The following is a 22,223-nucleotide window of genomic DNA, read 5'->3' as shown; positions in this document are numbered from 1 at the left end:
TCAAGTTATGCTCTGGACAAGAAAAAAGCAATGGAAAAGTATCAAAGGGCAATAACTCTATAATCACTCTGGACAGAGTTATAGTTCTTGTGCTTGACCATTGTATGAAGTTGTTTTGAATTCTAACCAGTAGTTTTCAAGTTATGCTCCGGACAAGGAAAAGTAACAAAGGGCAGTAACTCTGTAATTAGTCAAAATTGAGTTATGGTTCTTGTGCACTGCACTTCCTCTTATTGTGCTTGACCATTGTATGAAGTTGTTCTAAATTCCAACCAGTATATGTGAAGTAATGCTCCGGACAAGCAAAAGTATCAAAGGGCAATAACTCTGTAATTTGTCAAAATTGAGTTATAATTCTTGTGCACTTCATTTCTTCTTAATGTGCTTGACATCTGCTTGAAGTTGTATTGAATTACAACCGGTAGTTTTCAAGTTATGCTCCAGACAAGGAAAAGTAACAAAGGACAATAACTCTGTCATTATTCAAGATGGAGTTATGGTTCTCATGCACTGCACTTCCTTTTAATGTGCTTGACCATTGTATGAAGTAATATTGAATTCCAACCATTAGTCTTCAAGTTATGCTCCGGACAAAAAAGCAATGGAAAAGTAACTGAGGGCAATAACTCTGTATTTAGTCAAGATGGAGTTATGGTTCTTGCGCATGGCACTTCCCCTTATTGTGCTTGACCATTGTATGAAGTTGTTTTGAATACAAACCAGTAGTTTTCAAGTTATAGTGCGGACAAAAGAAAGTCATGGAAAAATAACAAAGGGTAATAACTCTGTAATTTGTCAAAATGGAGTTATGGTTCTTATGCACTGCACTTCCTCTCAATGTCTTGACCATTGTATGAAGTTATTTTGAATTCCATCTATTATACTTCAAGTTATAGTGCGGACAAAAGAAAGCCATGGAAAAATAACAAAGGGCAATAACTCTGTTATTACTTTAGAAAGAGTTATGGTTCTTGTGCACTGCACTTTCCCTTATTGTGCTTGACAACTGTATGAAGTAATTTCGAGTTTCAACCAGTAATTTTAAAGTTATGCTCCGGACAAGGAAAAGTAACAAAGGGCAATAACTCAGTTATTAGTCAACATGGAGTTATGGTTCTTGTGCACTGCACCTCCTCTTAATGTGCTTGACCATTGTATGAAGTTATATTGAATTCCAACCATTAGTCTTTAAGTTATGCTCCGGACAAGTAAAATGCAACGGACCGCTGGACCGACCGACCGACCATCGGGTGACTCCTATATGCCCCCAAACTTCGTTTTTGGGGGTATAATATAGACACCATTTGTCAAAACTTTTGAACCCGTTATCAAAATTCTAATTATACTCCGTTACTAGAATACTAACGCTTCAAATGATAATGTCCATAACGCATAATTATATAAACTAAGGATGAGAACATTGACGGAAATGAAGTCCCATATTTAGCTATTATTTATATGCTCGCATATTCATGAACTTCCAGCATTTATATAGAAGATACAATGTATTTTTAGTTTTTATGAAAGATAAAATTTATTTCTACGAACAGTGTTCTCACGAGTGGCCTATCAACCGCCTCCGTGGTCGATGGGTTAGAGTCGATGACTTCTAATCCAGTAACCTCTCTGGTGTGGGTTAGATCCCCGGATGATGCTTTAGTAGTTTAGCGCGGAAGATGGTAGTCTAGGACTGGTGTAACTCACCAGGAACGATGGTTAGGAAACTACCCGCCTATATGACTGAAATAATGTTGGGAAAATGCGTAAAATAAAACAATCAAACAGAACAAAAGGTTTATCTGGATATACTTTTCTAATAACTTTTCAACCCGATCTATTATTTGAAAATATCGATATGTCTCTGTGTCAAAGAAATTATCTTAAATTGCCTCTAAATTTTCGGGATTATATCTCAGTCCCAAAATTGCAGGTATATTATTGACAGAGGGACAGACGTCAGAATGATTGTTTTTAAATAATGTAAGGGAGGTAACTTGTAAATTACATAGGTAGGTTTATGGGGCATCACGTGGGATTCTTTAAATAAATAATTTTCACTGTAAAAATTATTGAATGTAATGTTTATGTATAAATCAGTATACCACTCAAACGCATAAAACAAAAAAATATGCATAATTATGCTGTTTGTTGTTTTCTACGCGAATTCTTTATTTACGATCGTTGTGTCTCAAAATTCCTTCAAGATTAGATTAGATTCAAAACAAATTTGAATAATAGTTGTTAACGCATACATGTTTTTATCCAAGGTCATGATTTGTATGGATGAAGCGTGACATGAATGTTACTTATAAATGAAAATTTCAAGATTATTATTAAACGATATATTTGTTAACATATATACAATTTGATTGAAGTGTTAAGTTTATTCTCCTAATTTTTTTAATATTTTTATATCTTTTTTATATTTAAACTATAATGTTTTCTATGTTTAACTATTTAGATTTACAAATGCTGAATTCCCAAACCCTCGCCCCTTCATATCAAAAACATTTATATACAATATATTGCGTACAAATATTAGGATTGAATGCTGGAAAACTAATGTTTCATACTCAAAATATTTAAAAAAACATGATATTGTACACATGTGTGTGAGAAGATATAGTTAAATGTCCGTCTGTCTGTCTGCCTGTCTGTAGTGAAATGAGTACTGCAACGAATATAAAACAGTATAAAATATCCCAACTCCTCACAGTGATTTGATTGGTCTTGCTCAAATCAGTGCCTTCACAAACTTCTTTAACCATAGCAAACGTCATGTGACTTTAATATGGAGGCTACAAAAAACTACGCCAAAGAAAACTCTTTCAGACGAAAATGTCTTTTTTGAAATAAAAACATACATTATTCGACTTATTTAAAGAATATAAATCTAATCATTCATAAACTGAATAATATTATTTTAAATCACAAACATCCTAACTATACAAAGAGTAACAACCTGTTACATACATGCCCAAAAGTATCCTCCTAGTAATACCTATATTTTTTTCTTTCTTTCTTCAATTAAGGCAGATTAGGAAAAATGTCATTATTCAATAACATACTTGTATAAAGGTAGATAAATCAAAATCGAAATGTTTGTTTCTGTATAAGATATTAAATATTTTGTGAAAGCAGTGGTCTGTGTAGTGAAATAAAGGGGCCAGCTGTGCGGGATTTTGTAAAATATCTCGTTAATTTTCCAATTTGAAAGCTTTTTGGGCTAACCAAAGTGGTAAATGCTAGACTGATTTAAACATTTGAACATTTAGTTTCGTTTCCATATCAAAGTAAGACAGAAATTTGACATATTGTATGTAAGAAATAAAATATTTTGTCAGTTATTATCAGTATGGCATTGTTTTATTGATTTGAAGTACAGTTGCACTGATAAACCTATAGCAGTCTAATAAAAACGTTAAATTAGTGTAAAATTCCTTTGTTAATCAGTACAGAAAGAATCCTTGTACTGTTATCTATAAGTACAGTGTCAAAACAAACACCAGAACAAATACGGCGTTAGTTGATAAATACTATCTAAACACTTTGTCATGAAAATCTAATGTTTTTGCAATTGCTGATCACATTATGGTATTGTTTGATTTGTCAACGTGGAAAAAATAGAGTCAAGAAGTTTTCTGTGATAATGTAGTTGTTTCATGCTATGCCAAACGAATATATTGTGACATTTACTTTTTTGAAAGAAAAAACAACACGCGGACATACATGTTCAAGAACAAATTGACTCAATTTCTGCTTCATTTACTTATATTTAATCTCTGTAGAACAGCAATGACTGTGCTATATTTCATCGTGGTATTTTCAGTTTTTAGTCTTATCTCCGGATGTAAAGTGAATACAGATTGTTTACTGTCTACCGGACACGTTGGACAATGTCATCTGAAGAAATGTATTCGACAACTTGAGGACATCACAAATGAGTATCTGAAATTCACAATCAGAGTGAAATATCCAGAGTCTGTTTTAAAGGTAACAATATATCCGTTACGTTAATTTATTTGCGTATACATGTATTTCACGGATAGTAATTTAATGATAAAAGGCCTATAACATTAGGAGTATAAGACGCGATCCATTAGACCCCAAGAAACATCTCCTCATCCCTTTTAGTTGCTTTCAGCAATTAAGGTCAGACAGAGAAGTTGGTCATTTATATGTTCTATTTCTGTCTCTGCTAGACGTTTAGCAGGAACTGCAAGGCGTTTTTAACTTTTTATGTTATTAAGCTCATTGTATATGGAGGTATGATACAAGGTACCGAACGTTATAAACGTGTGAATCTTTGAACGACTCGAGAATAAATTTTTCAATTTTTACATTTTTAGATACTCCAATATTAGAAAAAATGTTTAATTTTTTATAACATTTTACTTTGATCAGTTAGAATATTCTTAATGATGTACTTGATCATTTGATTTTCTTAATTTGATTTTTGCTAGATTCACGGAAGAGCATCTTTGTATATACGAGGTAATGGACTGGGATTACATTTGGCCAAAGGCAAACAGCTTACAAAGACAGATCATGATAAATGGGACATAAATATTACGTACACATCGTCTTTAGATGGATATCAGTGTAAAGTTTTGTTTAGATAAAGACTACCTTCCTGACAATCAACTTCAATATCGTATAATGGTAGACGATCTTCAGGACATGATTGGTGCTAATTTTGCTATACACTTTCCAGTTTTCGGAGGTGTCGTCATATTTCGAAACAGTTCCTGTCTTTTCGGTATACCCTTGGTTCTTCACATATACAGGTGTTATAGACAGTTTTGTTATGAATTCTACAATTCTCGGCGAAGAGAAGAACATAACTCTTTATACACCTCCTAGTTTTAATGAAAACGTGTATAAAACTTATCCGACTATCTTTGTTCTCGATCTCAATTTAGAATTTGCGTATTCATTTCAAAAGAAATTTGAAGAACCGATATACCCACATGCCGTAGCAGACGAATTTATACTGATAGGCTTTGGTGATTATGACTTTGCGGAAGTAGAACGAGTTGATTACTTAACTCCCACAACTGGTCCAACATTAGGTTGTATAAATGGCACATTTGGCAATCGGTGTCATGGATGTGTTCCGGTAGCTCTTCATGAAAATGCACAACAGTTTATAAGATATCTCGAAAGAGACTGTGGAAAATACTACATATTTAGGGGTGATAGTACGTTGGATTTTCTAGAAAAAGAGGCTCTCCCATTTGCAAACAAAATGACATCTATGAGATTGCAAGATGATAATATAGGAGTGATGGGGTATTCTTTAGGTGCACTTTTGTCATGCTATGCTATTTGGACACGCCCAGCTGTTTATTCATTCGCTGCCTGCCAATCACCTCCCTTTTGGATGCCGATAAACAGTACCCATCCTAATGTTACTAATTTTGATTTTCTGACCAGAATACTCAAAGATCCAACATTTCAAGTGAAGCGCCCAGAGCAAAAGATTTATTTCGACGCGGGAGGAGCGGAGACGAATTATCCATACAGAATTACACAAGCGACTATAGAAGCTGCAAAAACCATAACACAATTTCAACATTATGAACTTAACCGAAACGTGTGGATCTTTATTGATCCTGGAAAAGGACATTCCTTTACACAATGGAAAAAGCGAATTGGTCAAGCCTTGACCACCTTGTTACCGGCACAGGGAGCAAAACGCATACCTTCATTAAATGATTTGTCTGTCGGTTAACATAAGCATGCAGACACCAGATTAGCGTTACACTTTAAAAACTCTGTACCTCAAATATTGCATGGTGTTATCTAATAATTCTTTCCTTTAATTAAGAATGGTATCTCAATTTACAGAAATTATAACAAACAGAGTGATATGTTTGGTAAATTATATGAGGATAAATAGAAATTTGTAAATATTTTGCTTGTTCCGCAATAAATGCAAGACTATTGTAGCAAAATTATACTGAAACAAAAGACAATAGTCTTTATACTACAATGTTTTTGCATTGTCATGAGAATAGTGTGTTGTTAGGAACCCGTACATGTACATTATTATGTATGTAACATCCTTATTTTACAACAATCGGAAACTTTACTTAAAAATGCATGCGCTTAAATTTATTTAAAACAACAAAGTTTATAATATTAAAGTTTAGAAAATGACTTGAAATGACATATTTGTCAATTTATCTGTTACCTTTTAGTTTAAGATGTTAAATGAAGTAATAGCCAGAAAAAGATCTCCTCATCTTTTACGGTTACGTCTAGAACAAAACAGCCACAGAAGAAGATATTTCTTAATGCGCCTTTAAACTTTCACAAAAGTGTATACAACTTTAATCCAACTGTCTTTGTATTCGATCTTAATATAAAATACGTATATTTATGCAAAAGAAAGTTTGAAAGACCGATATATCAACATGCTGTTGCAAAACTGGCTTCGGTGATTATACCAGTGATCATAGGGAAAGGACTAACCTACTTACACCAACAGGTGGTCTAATAATAGGCGGCATTCATGGCACTCTAAACGAATAGTATAGAAGCTTTTAACAACAAAAGAAAAGAGTCTCGTTGGAGGCTGTCTAAAGATTATGATTATAGTGGCTTTCCCATCACTGATCAAATTTTCTAGGGCGATTCAAGATAGAAGCCAAAAACCAACTGTCTAATTGATATGATATTCTTTAAATAATAGATATTTCAAACCATTAAATTTTAGATGACTAGGGAAGCAGAGGTAAGAATGCGTCACTTTGTGCAAGCAGATTTAGTTTCGCGTTTAGGGCGGAGCTTCAAAGCGTGCTACAAACGTATACCTTAACCAAGTATCGGCTAAATAGCTCGTTTTTATAGACTTACCCTTTTAAAGTTATCAAATTCAACGGTTGTGTTAACTTCATATCAGTGTTGAAAGCTTATTTTTTCTGGGATTTGTTTGTAGAGTGCGTCTGAACAAACTTCAAAACGAACGTTTTCATGGCAGCTATGTTGTAGAGTATGATAGGTCACGGGGAGGCTGTGCTGTCGTTTTTGGCGCTATTAATGATGCTTTTCATCCGGGACTTGTTCTGATTCAAGGTGATTTGACCGGAAACTTTACAATTATGAAGAACTTGTCCTGTATTCGTACAACTGCTCAATGTTACAGCATCAACTATACGTTGACGTTCTAACATGACATTGACGTGATGGAGACGGCAATTAGAAAACATTTGGTTAGCACGACGTATAAAAAACTTAAAGTTGATAATTTATTGTTCATATTTGGTCAAGAAAAATAAGGAATATCAATGACAATATATTTACATCACTTGTGACGATAAATGTAGAGCTAAACTTAAAGATGTAACCATTGTCAAATTCTGAAACCCGTTTACTTAGTCAGTGCACGTACCCGGTTTTAAATGACACAGGTGATTTAATAAAATATAAAATAGAGAGAAATAAAGAATCCCTAAAGAAAGGTCAACAAGACAAAATTGCAGGCTCGGTTTGATTGAGTCTGTTCATGGAGGTAATGGAAAGTGCAAGTTACCGTCCACGCCCCCTATCACCGGCTTAAGCAGAATTCAACATTTAATCATGTTAATAGTAAAAATTTTGAATTAAGAAACATCCTCAGATGTTTTCATATGGCGGTTATCATGGACCCTTCAATGTGACAAAGTTCCATACTATGAAAAGCGGCGTATGGTCCCCAATTAAAAGAATGCATGGGCCCTAAACGAGAAAACAATGGGCGGAACTAAATAAAATGGAATTTTGAAAACGGATAAGAGGTTAAAGCATGCATATCACAGGAAAGACGTCAAAAGACAAATTAAAAAAAAACAAAAAAAAAAACAGGCATCATATTCTTTGTGTAATTAAACATTATTCAAGTAGGAATATTGAAACCACCCAACTAGAAAAATGCCATAAAGTAAAAACTAAAATACCACAAACACAACAATAATGTCGTGGTGAACGATATTTAAGGATCGAAAATATAACATCCCTGATCGAATGCTAAGGGCGACCTTTTACAGCCACACGTCACAAACAACGCTAATGTGGCGACAAAATAGAGAGAAATAAAGAATCTCTAAAGAAATGTCCAAATAGATATTTAAAGCATTCTGTAAAGATAAAAGGTATTTTCATTGTAAAGCTAAACAAAAGCTGTTTGTTGATTCTAGGAAAAATGCCACGGTTTTCGAATATTTTTTTAAAAAGGTAATAGTAGAGAAACTGCAGATTATCTAAACACTTGTAATGAATTGTATGAATATTTTAAATCTCATGAAGATATTACTAGCGATTAGCAGTTCTTGGTCATTGTGAATCGTAATAACTTAAAGTGTGACGAAATAAACGTTCCTATATCTGATCTAGAACTAGTCAAAGTATAGACCATTTACGTGCAAACTGGTTGACTAAGCCTGATGGTGTTTGCTTAGAAAATTAAATAAATATAATTTTACCTTTTTTAAATGCTTTGTAATGACGTTTTTGAAAACGAAAACTATCAAGATGTATGGAGTCAAGTATTAAAAATCCAATACATAAAAAATGTTCTAAATCAATTAATTATCGAGGTATTTTCTGAATAGTTTCTGTAATATAAAATCTTTGTTAATATATTATTCGTCTTACTAAAAGGTGTGATAACTGAAATGTATTGATAAGTCTCAACTTTTCAACAACCGAAAATATTCAAACTCTAATGTATTTGATCCAGAAGCAATAATAGAAGAAACGGTGTAGATTTTATTAGTTATAAATATAGACATTGGCAAAAACTTTTGACAGTATTCAGCATAAAAATTATTGAATGCATTTTCTAGAAGTAAAAAAAATTAATGGAGTTTTCAGAATAATTATAAAATCCATGTATGCAAAATTTAAATCATTTACTCAATTAAAATTTTCATAAATTATTTAGTTACTTTTCTTCATGAGAAATTAAAGTTTTTCCATTTACAAATATTTAGGTGTATCTGTCACACCAAATTTAGAATGGTCTAAAACATAACAAATGCTTGCACTACAAGATTTTAAAGGTTTTGCTTGTATATTAACTTTTTCCAATAGATATGTCTAAATCTTTTTATTAAATGCTAAAATGTCTTTGACGTTATGCGTCAGAAATCTGGGGCTATAGTGTTATGTTGATAAGATTGAATCTGTGCAAGTTAAATTCAGCAAACAATATTGTATTTTTTTAAAATTACAGCAAGTTATTTTGCTATCGGTAAATGTGGTAAATTACCTTTCTGTACTATCTCTATGACCTAGTGTGTTAAATACCGGCTTAAATTGAGGCGAATGAGGTACCCAATCACAGGTTGCCAAAACATTCTTATTTAATGCTAAAACGACTACACGAATCCGACGAGAGGCATGGGCTGGCAACATTTATGATATGCTTTTCCAATTTGGTTTTGTATATGCATATTAGAAAAAAAGCAGATACATTATATATACCATTGATTATTGGTGAACTATTTTCATTTTTCCAAGATCGCAATTATAAATGCTTTTAAAAATATCACTTGTGTACAGATATCGTAACTCGAGATCGAAATGTCAAGATTCCTACTATTTACTAGTAACTAAAACATGTATTGGTATCTACTCCAAGCGGCAAACATTTAATAGTCGTAGGAGCTCTAAAAGATTCAAGACTTACTCCGCTTTCCATTATTACAACTATTTTAGAGTTTACATAGTGGTTCCTGGACTTCTTGTCGCTGGTTCTTGTTGCTGGGTCGTGAGTTCATTGAACGCCGCCTTTCTTTGTTGATCTTGTCTATCATGTTTTACCTCTTCTGTGGCTTATGTGCAAAAACATGTTCCGAAAAACTAGCTACAGGCAACGTATATTGCCCGCTAAGTTAGAATAACAGAAATAAATCTGGTTCCATCGGCTTTGCACAAGGAAATTATTTATCCGACAAACTTCATAGGGTAATCAACCTTATTTTGCTGAAGATGGAAAATATGTTTTACTTATTAGCTTGGTTGCTGAAATATATCACAGTGTAAATGAACTTGAAAACAGTTTCCGATCAATAGATAAAATGATCAGTTGACCCAAAGCCTTCTTACCACATGGTGCTTTTACACTTATTTATAAGAAGAACTCCACTGATTTTGGGGTTGGATTCTATGTGTTCTATAAATACATGTCCTTTATCCTATTTGGATAAACATCAAAGGATATTTTATCAAATCAGGCTTCTAGACACTTGCGCCAGATAGAAAGTAAATCTGCAAAACAGATGTCACAAGCTTATACAGACAAGTCAATTTCTTGCATATCAGACTGGTGATTCCGTTAACTTATTTACTCTTGCAGGAAATTTCATCTAGCACATTGGTGTCAGATGCGTGTTATGTAATACATGACATGCTTAGGATGACGTGAATTGGCCGTTCTGAATGAAGTAATTATAAATAATTCCATACGCTATTGTGAGAAAATAGTTATAAAGGTACAAACAAAAATCTTTTCATGGAAAATAGTTTAATTAAGAAAAAGCATTTAAAATTTGATGGACTATGGTAGAACATGCAAGAACATATATTTAACGTATGTTTGCTGTTCTAATCGGAATATACGGTATTTCGATCTGAACCGCAACATATCAAAGATAGTATAATTCTTAGAACAAGATTAAGCACTTTGTATAATGTCATAAGTCGACATGTTGTCTCTTGGAAATGGTGTCAACTCAGTGTACTGTTGTGATGGATTCTCGTACACACCCGGAGTAGATTCTTGTATTTCATGTTCATTCGATGTATTGTCAAAGCTTTCGATGTTACTGATGAAAACATAAAAATACTAAGTGTATTACATGCTTTCTGTTTGAAAAGAAAGTAATATTCATATTTTAATAGGTTTTGTGGATCATGTTTTTTCAATCATGCGTGCATCTTTATTTGGTAAATATATTTTATTCTGATCTTCATAACTGTTTTGAAAGTGTAGCTGAAAGGAAAGAAATGGTATTTAATTGCAAATTTATCAAGGAAAACTATTGTCTATAGATTTATAAACTAATAAATTTTACGCTTGACCGTTTTGATGTAAATGTTCTTTCTAAAGAACCATATTTTTGCAAACCATCTTTTATCGCATCTTTTTACGAGTAAAGAAAACCCTTACCTTTTAGGTGATGATGAATGGGATATTTTGGTATCTACAATATATTAAATTAAAACATCTTGATTGCGGTGACATGATTTTAGTATTTTTATGTATAGTTTATTATAATTGTGTTTTTCTCTCTAGCAATAATGTAAATATTATCTTGTAGACAGTTCCAAGCTTTCTTAAAATGTATTTACAATTTAAGGCTTGTATTCGCTTGCTAAAGTATTTGTACACTGGAATTATAAAACATATGTAGCAAGTTATGCTTGTCAAAAACGTTCTAGTCCATTAAACGAAATAAACATACCGATACCTCAGCTTAAATTTGACATAAAACGCATCCCTTTCAATGATTTTTATAACTTGCACTCGTAAGAAAACAGAACATTGTTAATTGCACCAGTATGTGTTGTTTGATTATCAGATGTAGTCTGAAATATCATCGTGGCTAACATATAAATATAGAAAAGATAATGATTGTTAATAAATAAATGACAAACATTTGTCAGATTTCAATAAATCTTTTACCTTTCCTCGTAGTTTTACGTTTCAACCAACATGCGATAAGAACTGCAAAAACAATACCAACGACAATAACCACCGCCAGTATGATCGTGACTATCACAAAAGTGTTACATTCGGCATCGACTTCATGCGGTAAGTCATCATTGACTCCGACATCAACTTTGGTGTTATCTGATAAATAAGTACGAAAAAGAAGAAGAATATGATGGCGTATTGAATGGTTTCCCTCGCAAAGTAACTTTAAAAGTCTAAATATTAAATTAATTTAAGTTACATTTATGACATGAACATGCTTTTAAAAATGTTGAATATAAACTAGAGATTATTGTTTGTAATTTATATTGATACCTTTTTGACCGAGAAAGTAGTACTGATTATATGTGCCGATGTTGTTCGTAACTGTCAGTCGATATTTCCCGAAGTTTTCCCGTGTTATATTAAATATTGTAAGATTTGTTTGTAATTTTGCTGATGATATCTGTAGATCTTCATTACTGAGTAAGGGTATCCATTCATTGAAGGTCTCTTTGTACCATTTAAATCCTTTAGATCCAGGTGTTGGATATGCTATAGAAGAAAACGTTAGTGTAGCAAAAGCGCCTATTGCACTTGTCACATTTGATTTGGTGAATCGTACAGACCTTGGAGAACCTGGAGAGTAAATATAGAATAAATTCTTTGATATTTATAAGTTCAGCAATTTCATTGGCCAAAAGGATACTTTATTAGGATATGTACAGGGAAAAAATGTTTTAAAAATCTCCAGAATGGTTTTCTACATTTGTTGTACTGTATGTTTATAAATGTTGAATAAATACACAATATCGCAGACAGCCCTCAAGTGGCTTTCCTGCAATAATTGTATGTTATGGACCATTATTATACCGCAAAAATAAATGCCGGGAATTCTGCAAAGCATGTTCGCGTAAAGAAAAGAAATGAACTTACATTTGACAAACAAAATAACAGTCCGTTTTGTTATAACCCCAAGTATATCTTGTCCCTCACAAGTATATACACCACCATGCATGCAAGCCACACTCGTACGAAGAAAATTAAGATTGTTTGTGTTCGTGTCCTGAATTAAAAGTTTTCCTTCGAACTTCATTTTCACACTAGATGCAGGGTTTCCACTAATGATACATATCAGTTGCAAATCGACATCATTTTCATCAACTGTAACATTAGTTTTTCCTATATGCCCGTCAACATACAATGACTTCACAGTGGCTCGTTCTGGATAAACGAACGATGTAAAACTAAATAACTTAATACATGTATATGATTTGATTAATGATGTTTGACAATTCTCTATATAATTAATGATTAAATTATAAGACGGTGTTAAAAAGTATGAACGGTAGATTGCATTTGTAAATGCCGCCCTCAGAACATCATCACTTTCATTTTTGCAGTGTTAATCGCCCTATTTAATATCTATCTAATGTAATCTGTTTTTATGTTCACGCAGTAACTTTAATAGTGATAACACTGATTTTGTTTCATCACAGACATCTTGTAGATAGATACAAAAAGCTTTTAATCAGAAAATATTTAAAATATTGGTGCACGTTATATAAAGATTTTATTGTCAATTTTTAACATAAAGGTTTTTGAAATAAGTTTTCAACAACATTCATATATCATTTTATGAATAATATTTTTCAAAAGCTTTACCCTTGAACCTTCTCGAATGGACTTGGTCAATTGTCATTTGTAGAACCAGTCATTATCAATTTAGAGATATCAAATCAAACAGTATAGAGACTAGTTGACTTTATAGATTTGCATGCTGGACTATCTCTATATCGACATCAAAATTGAGAAAAATAAGAATCCGTAAAAAAAGTCCAAAACAACAAAATAAACATGAAAATGGTGAAATTTTGAATTTTGAAACATCCGCAGATGGGTTCATACAGCGGTTATCAGAGAACCTTTGATGCGACACTTTTGTGCCATTCCATGAAAAGCGGCGTAGGTTCCCCAAGTTATAGTATGTGTGTGCCCTAAACGAGAAAACAAGTGGCGTAATTAAACAAAATGGAATTTTGAAAGGCTAATCACTTTCGGTTCCAATAGGGTAAACATTATCAAATAGACATTTACTGTTGTTTTGTTTTTCTGATCCTCCGGAACTTTAAGTGTTGATAATTGAGTACCGCTCAAGCCGGTGCTCAAGGGCGTCAGTGATGTTGCACTTTTTCATTATCCCTTATGTACAGACTCAATCAAACCGAGTATGCACTTTTCATGTTTTATACAAATCAAATGAAATCATGTACTCTTTACATTAAAGGTCCTTTGTGCCTCATAAATGTTACCAATTTAATTTCCCAAAAGCTGTTTTTGTATCTTGTAACAGTTGTAAAATTAATCTTGATTTGCCTCATACATAGACTTTCCACTAGAGCTCTGTTGGCAATCGGTATTATTATAGTGAATTAGTATTTTGTGTGGAAGTCAAAATACTTTTTTGTTTACATTTTGTTACCTCTATGACACATAACTACAAGCTCAGCACCGCTTTCGTCAATGGTAAACATCTTACATTCCCTTAATTTATTATTCAAACACAATTTAACACATGTTTGACATTTCTCGAGAATAAAAAAAAAGATTTTCTGAAGGATAGTGTGCCTTTAATGAAACATTGAAAATATGTACCTTTTACATTTAGTAAAACTCTGTTTGAAGACACAGCTTCATTTTCTGGCTGAATGTTGAAGGCCTTGCAATAAACATCTTTTCCATTATCTTCAATTTTGGGAATTAGTGCAAAGTTTGAGTTTGAAGAATTTAATACTCTTTCTTTTTCTTCTTGTCCACTATACCATATAACTGTTGGCGTAGGTCTACTTTCACTAGGTGTACATGTCATATTGCTCAATATACCAACTGTGACATTGATTGTACCCACTAACGAGGTATTTCCACTTACCAAAGACACACTTGTCACTTTAACTGTAAAATGTTACGTGTTTTAGTAAATTACCTTACATAAAATATGTTTATTTGTTAACGACACATTTGCCATTTTATCTGTTATTTTAAGTTTTAGAATATTTGGTATTATCTTATGAAATATGAGAACAAAATTAATATAATGACAAACAGTATTTGTAATCATTAATGATTTTATAAAATAAGTTTTTTTATTTTGATCGATAACTAGTTAACATTCTTTAAATCTAACATAGTTTGTTGATACTAAATTTAGTAACTGTAATAACTTATAGACATATAAATATATGAAGAGTATCCATCATCCAAGCTTCATAAGTTCAAAAGAACAAACAACAAGATTACCAGCAAATCTAATATTCACGGAAGGTTGTGAAAGTAGTTCACTGGTTGAATCATTTCCAGACACTATTCCACATTGAAACCTGACGGTTTTATCTGTGTTCTCGTTACCAACCGTGTATCTTTGTAGTAATAATGTTGATGTGTACACGGCTTCAGAGTCTGTACATTGTCCAGAAGTTTCCTGAATAGCTCGTGATGTCGGCCATGTATGGCGTGATTCACCAAACTGATATAATAAAAATGCAGTTATCGTTTTGATAAAGAACATACACTTTTATTGTACACCTCGAAAGCGTTTATTCAAAGAATATCAAACGCAAGTTTAACGTAAATTCAAATTCAAAATACATATCTTTCATTCTGATTGATAAACTGTAACCAAAGAAATTATATGTCGTCACCTCGTGTCTTTTGTTTTTCTTCCTAAACCACACGTGTAAATACTGCCATAAAATGCGGTGCGTTTATAAGAGTTATTTAAATTACAGATTATTTGTTTGAATTGAAGAAAAAAATCAATTAAAATTTTACCTCGGACATATACCATGTAAAGGAAGGCGCGGGGTAAGCACATCCAGTACTGCATTTCAATATCACCGAATTATAAATGAGATCTTGATCCTGGGCTGGGGGATTATCAAACTGTAGCATCTGTGAGATGGCTGGAAAAAAAACGAACAAATTAAAAAGCTTCTAAATAGATGAACCATGCATTTCAAGGATTATAGTTTTACATATAGCATGTCGGCCTCATAGAGATATTTGACATACAGTGTAAAAGTATTTGAATTGCTCACAGTGAAATAACATAAATGACAGTTTCTAATGCTCGACATCAAATAAGTTCTACTTTTTATGATGAATAGTTATGACATGATTTGCTGAGGATTGAATTTTGTAACATTAATATTGTCGTTTAACCAAATATTTTTGAACATGCTTTATCTGCAGTTTGTTTGTTTTGGTAAAAAATGAATGTCGACATACATTTTGGAAGATATTCTTACTGTACACAGTAACTTTCAAGTATTTTCTTTGGTTATTGATTGCACAGGTCCACCACTTCTGGTCTTCTGTTCTATTCAGGTTAGTGACTGTAATAGTAAGACCACTACTGTTTGGGCTGAATGTATGTCTTTGTATATTCCCGTAACACCGAGTTGGAATACAAGTTGTATATGTTGAAATAGTTGAAAGGTCTGTAGGAGGAACGGAGTCTGTTTTATGAAGCCTTACAACGTCGCCGCTAGTAAACTGTGAAATCTCACATATAATTTGTATATCACTTCCTTTGATTGTTGGCGTGTTGTCCTTCACAAAAACTCTTGTCACCATGGCTATTAAATATGATTCAAGTACAATACATACCTTTACCTATGTTAATACGTTCTCTACACATTTAATAAATTTCTTCACTGTATCGTACAACAGTATTTTCAGACATTTTATTGTGTTTTCTTACAATAATTTTAAAACTTAAGTACATATGATTTGAAACGTTAAATAAAGTAAAACTGTATAAGTGTTTAGCATATTTGTGGTAATCTAAGGATCACTTATTACAATATATGTAGCATAGAATATTGAATACTGCTAAAACCGATGCTGATTGACATTAGAACTGTTGAACAGAGATCTTTTATTTCATTGATCTTGCAAGTTCCCCTCTTACAAAATCAGTGTTTACATAAAGTAAATAAATAAATAAATAAATAAATAAAAAATATTTCATAAATGTAATATACATCGTTTGAACGGACCGTTTAGACATGTACACAACTGGTGTACTTACACAGTTAGATCAGTGGCGAAATAAAGTAAACACAATATAATTTTATATCCTTACCATAATATAAGCAACAATGTATTCAACTATTACCTGATTTCCCGCCGGTTAAAACTCCTGACAAAAGATATAAAACTAATATTACACTTAAACTATTTCTTTTCATTTTGATTAATACTTTAATAATACATTCATGCTAGAAATATAAACACCCATAACTTACATTACAACAAGGAAGTTTTAATACAATTTACCGACTTTTAAACTGCAGATGAAATACAAATAGTATATTTATGGATTAGCTATTCAAAAGATGTGACTAAACAGTTTTAAGTGAATGGCCTCCTTACCATCATAAATCGATCGATAAAATAACTACTAGTCGTTTGGACTAGAGTTCTGGGGTCACGTAATTTACATGTTGAATATTTAATTAAGTAGTTTGTTAAGTTTTCTTTCTGTAATCTAAATATCCTTCATTGTTCATCGGTTAATCATTTTTTGCATTTAAATACTTTTTTATTTGTACTTACATTTAGCATATGTCTCATTATTAAGTGCTGTATTTAAACGAGATGTATACGGAACATTTTTGTTCCTGTTTTATTTCTCTTTGTTAAAAATCATTTTTGATCAACATTCAAACACTTCGTCTCGTTTGTAAATAGATTAATAACTTCTTGTCATTCATCACAATAGTGCAAGTGCTAACTCAGTCAATTTTAAGTTTGATTCAAATTCTAAATATTTAATATAAAGTATAATAATAAATTTCCGTTTTTTTTGCTCAACATATTATTTTCTTCATTCCTTATCTGACTAGAAATGTCCATGTTTTACGTTTTGTATATTTTTATTTTGACAATATGAGGTTAATTTGGATCCAGCATTTGTGGTGTGTTTTGATTACGAGATTGTGTCCGTCTGTCCGTAGTTGTTTTTCTTTTGTAAAAAAACAATCGTCAACGGTAATGATGGGTATTAATAATTGTGTAGTAGCATTGCGGATGGCGGTTGGTTTATTATATAACGGTACACAGGGTGTTAAGAAGTCTAGTATATACTAGAAAAAGGAACTGAAATGTACTATTATCGTATAAGGCATCAGCCTAGTGAATTTTCGTACTCTTTGTTCTATAGTAAATCAGTCACATTTGAGGCTTAATTCTGGATTCCACTGTTCTTGTTGAATTATATACAGTCTTCATCTTTAAACATCACACTATCTAAGTCAAATTATGCCCGAAATATAATGTGTTTGCCATCTACTTTTTCATAAATCTTCATTCTGTTGTAACATTGTTTACATTCACCACTTAAAAAACTCCTGAATAGTGGTGGCTCATTCCGCCAACAAATGAGGTCCTAGAGAATACACAAAAAACAACTTTTAAAGTCACCATATAACACAAAAAACTACACAGATGCAAAAAAATACACTTCAATTATGACAAATCAAGCTAGAGATTACTTAAACTAGACCACTTTAAAATTTAAAAGAACTACATTCTTGACTACAACGGGTCCGGTCTAATTCCGTACCGGGTTGAGACCATAAGACGTAATTTTTTATGCAAGAATAGCATACGTATTTTGTCCTGCATTAACATCTGCAGAAGCCTTAGAATTTATTAAATCTCTCGCCTGCGGATTCGGGCTTAAAATGCTTCCACGTGCTCAGAGGGATGTTAATGCACAAAAGGTGCAATGATCCTCTATTATCTACACTTCCGAACATGTCCATTCAAATTGTATTTTCTGTTTTCAAACATGTTACACAAGTATAACTTTGTCAGCCATTAAATGCTCTGTTAATATGTCATATATGTATTTTGATAATATTGAGAATCCCTCAATTATTAAGCCTGCTGGCGGGAACTAAATATATGCGAAAAGTGTAGACCAAGTCAGTACTGTAAAAAAATTCTACAAATGAACTGTTTTTGAATTTTGGCTTTTTATCACAAGGAAAGATTAACAAATAAACTTTCTTTTTGATAAGATTGGTGTGTTTTTGCAGTTCAAAAATGCAGTTAATATTTAGTGTGTTATTTCAACTTAACAGTCTTTAGTAATAATGCTGACAAGAGGAAATGAGGAGACAATAAGTGTATTCTTCAACTTGTCTTTGTAACCATATTTTAAGCACTTTCAAAATTCTATAATGTATTGTGTTCAAAACAAAGTCGTTATGGTATCTGTTTGAAATAATAATGTAAATAATTAACCATACTAGTTTGTCCTGTAAACAGGACAATCATATAACGAGTAACACCAATGTCAAGAACATATTACAATGAAGCAATCAATTTAACTTCCAAATACAAAACTTTCAGAAAAAAGAACATTTTAATGACTTTTTCATATTATTTATTTAATCAGTCTTCATTTCGAAAACAAAAATATTATAATTAAGATAATTATTACAAACATACTACAATTAAATAAGTACCTAGATCTCTGTACACGTGCTTTTCGCAATCCTTATTATCTGTCCTAGGATGCATGTATAAGTTGTTGCTGAAAAATAATTTGTGTATGCTATACAGTAGGATGTAGGAAAAAGTTCGAACATTTACAAATAAATCTCTTTTTTTTAATTTTAGTGAGAGTCATTTGCAAATAGTGACTCACTCTGTACGTAACTTGACATTTTTGATAAGTAATGGAGGTGGTACATTTCTTTTATGTGATGAGTAATGGTATCTTACAAAGTAAATATTGAAATTTTATTAGGCTTTATGTCATTTTATAGTTTCATATGTTTAAAGATATAGGTACATCATCCATGAATGTATAAAGAAATGGAGTTCAGACTTTAACTGCATGACGGCACATGTGAGTATTGCTTCCATAATGACATTTTTCTGGTAAAAAGTAGCATACAAGTAAAAAATTGCTGGGAAATGCAGCAATGTGATTGTCACGGCGAAAAAAAAGAAAAAATACAAAAAAAAAAAAAAACAGTTATAAGTATAATGTTAAGTATATCTCCAAATAGCATTGAGTTTAATTGACAGGTTAACTTGTAAAGAAGGTTTTTAAGTATTGTAATGTAACTAATGTTACAAGAGCCATGCATATATAGTAGAGCAGAATAATTTATCATTCTTGTTGTACTGCATAGTCCTCTTGAGTGAGATCTATCCACATATGAAGTTTCATGTTGATATCTCAAAGGCTTTTGTAGTTATGCTCTGGACGAAATTAAGTATGAAAAGTAACAAAGGGCAATACCTGTAAAATAATGCACGGTAGATGTGTGCCGCACTCCTCCTCAATGAGATTTATCCACCTATGAAGTTTCACGTTAATACCTCTAACACTGTTGAGATAAGCTCCGGACAAAAAGTTTGAAAAAATAACAAGGGCAATAACTCAAAATTATAAAGGGTATCATTCTTGCGCAACAACATTCCTCCTCAATAAGATCAATCCACCAATGAAGTTTCATGTTGACATCTCAAAGACCTTTTGAGTTATCCTCCACTCAGGTGAAAAATTAAGTATGAAAAAATTGTACAAAGGGCAATTACTCAAAAACTATGAAGGATAGAGTCATCACTCTTTTGCACTGCACACCTCCTGAGTGAGATCTATCTACCTATGAAGTTTCATGTTGATATTTCAATGGCTTTTGTAGGTATGAAGTTGTAACCTCTAACAATTTTTGAAATAAGCTCGGGACAAAAAGTATGAAAAATAACAGAGGGCTATAACTCAAAAAATTATAATGGGTAAAGTTATCATAACAGAGGGCTATAACTCAAAAAATTATTTAATGGGTTAAAGTTATCATTTTTTTGTGCACAACATTCCTCCTTAATAAGATTTATCCACCTATGAAGTTTCATGTGGACATTTCACAAGCTTTTTTAGAAATATGCTCCCACTCAGGTGAAAAATTTAGTATGAAAAATAACAAAGGGCAATAATTCAAAAATATGAAGGGGTAGAGTTATCACCTCCTGAAGTAAGATCTATCCACCTATGATGGTTCATGTTATATCTCGAAGGCCTTTTGTAGTTATACTCTGGGACAAAAATTAAGTATGAAAAATAACAAAGGGCAATAACTGAAAACAATGCACGGTAGGTTATCCAATTCTTGCGTGCTGCAATCTCCTCAATGAGATCTATCCACCTATGAAGTTGCAAGTTATTCCTCTCTTACACTATTGAGATAAGCTCCGGACAAAAAGTATGAAAAATAACAAATGTCAATAACTCAAAAATTATAAAGGGGTAGAGTTAACATTCCTTAGTGCACAACATTCCTCCTTAATAAGATATATCCACCTATGAAGTTTCATATTGACATTTCAAAAAGCTTTTTTTAGAGATAATGCTCCACTCAGGTGAAAAATTTAGTGTTGAAAAATTAAAAAGGGCAATAACTCAAAAATATATGAAGGGTAGAGTTATCACCCTTATGCACTGAAACACCTCCTGAGTGAGATCTATCTATATATGAAGTTTCATGTTGATATCTCAAGGCTTTTGTAGTTATACTTCTGGACAAAAATTTAGTATGAAAAATAACAAAGGGCAATAACTTAAAAATAATGCACGCTTCGGTTATCACTCTTTGTGTGCAGCAACTCCTCCACACCTCAATGAGGTCTATCCACCTATGAAGTTTCAAGGTGTTACTTCTAACACTTTATGAGATATGCTCCCACTCAGGTGAAAAATTTAGTATGAAAAATAACAAAGTGGCAATAACTCAAAAAATACATGTATGGAAGGGTAGAGTATTCACTCCTGAGGAAGATCTACCTCTATAACATTTAACAATTTTGAGATGGATATGACTACTCGGACAAAAAGTATGAAAAATAAACATAGTCACACAATAAAAATTTAATAATCATCATACAGAGTTTATCATTCACTCTTATTAATTAACAGCCAACATATACGCATCATCATTAGAAGTATCAAATCACATCCAGTGAATGAGTCATGTTGTCTCAAAGTATATTTTTTATTTAGTTTATCGCTAACTATCGCGCGCTGAGATATTAACTATAGTATGCAAATTACATAAGAGGAGCATATTACTACAGAATAGTATGAAGGGGTAAGATGTTATCATTTTATTGACTCACAAATGCCCCTCTATGTAGTGGATGCTTAGTCATCTAGAAAGGCATATTTGACATTATTTGCCTCTGAGGTACTAAATACATTGAGTTTTATAGATAAAATATACACTAGGGCAAATAACTGAAGAACATTATGTAAGGGTAGATTATTCATCATTAGTTTGTGCACTGCAATTTCTCCTACACATACTGATTTATCCGCACCCTAATGAAGTTTGAACAAGTTGCATAGCCTCAATACCTTTTTAAGATATGGTCCGGACTAAAATGGAGGACGGAAGGACAGACTGAAGAAGGACAGGCGGAGACGGTACAGAGACTAATTTCTATATCCGACTATATTTCGCTAAGC

At 32.3% G+C, this 22,223-nt stretch overlaps 2 protein-coding genes across 4 annotated transcripts; one reads left to right on the top strand and one right to left on the bottom strand.

Annotated features, from left to right (window-relative positions):
• The first annotated feature begins 3,553 nt into the window (after positions 1-3,553).
• On the top strand, positions 3,554-6,421 carry LOC132732980 (uncharacterized). Its single transcript, XM_060719533.1, has 2 exons — positions 3,554-3,993; positions 4,464-6,421. The coding sequence occupies exon 2, from the start codon at positions 4,808-4,810 to the stop codon at positions 5,732-5,734; it is 927 nt and encodes a 308-aa protein (XP_060575516.1). The 5' UTR covers positions 3,554-3,993; positions 4,464-4,807; the 3' UTR covers positions 5,735-6,421.
• Positions 6,422-10,475: 4,054 nt separating this feature from the next.
• On the bottom strand, positions 10,476-17,123 carry LOC132732981 (uncharacterized). Of its 3 annotated transcripts, none has more exons than XM_060719535.1 (10): positions 16,824-17,123; positions 15,985-16,314; positions 15,509-15,639; positions 14,978-15,203; positions 14,336-14,632; positions 12,617-12,904; positions 12,017-12,319; positions 11,672-11,839; positions 11,156-11,189; positions 10,476-10,811 (listed from the first exon to the last, which is right to left on the bottom strand). In XM_060719535.1, exons 2-10 carry the CDS (start codon positions 16,310-16,312, stop codon positions 10,661-10,663), a joined length of 1,926 nt encoding a protein of 641 aa, XP_060575518.1. In that variant the 5' UTR covers positions 16,313-16,314; positions 16,824-17,123; the 3' UTR covers positions 10,476-10,660. The 3 variants fall into 3 exon arrangements, with proteins under 3 accessions (XP_060575518.1, XP_060575517.1, XP_060575519.1); XM_060719534.1 differs by having other exon boundaries at positions 16,857-17,123; XM_060719536.1 differs by having other exon boundaries at positions 16,987-17,119.
• Positions 17,124-22,223: the final 5,100 nt, after the last annotated feature.

This window comes from Ruditapes philippinarum, unplaced genomic scaffold, assembly GCF_026571515.1.
Source record: "Ruditapes philippinarum isolate M1 unplaced genomic scaffold, ASM2657151v2 ctg2094_1_1_1_1, whole genome shotgun sequence".
In the NCBI taxonomy this organism is placed as follows: domain Eukaryota; kingdom Metazoa; phylum Mollusca; class Bivalvia; order Venerida; family Veneridae; genus Ruditapes; species Ruditapes philippinarum.
The sequence above is the reverse complement of the archived record's forward strand: the minus strand, read 5'-3'. Positions and strand labels throughout refer to the sequence as shown.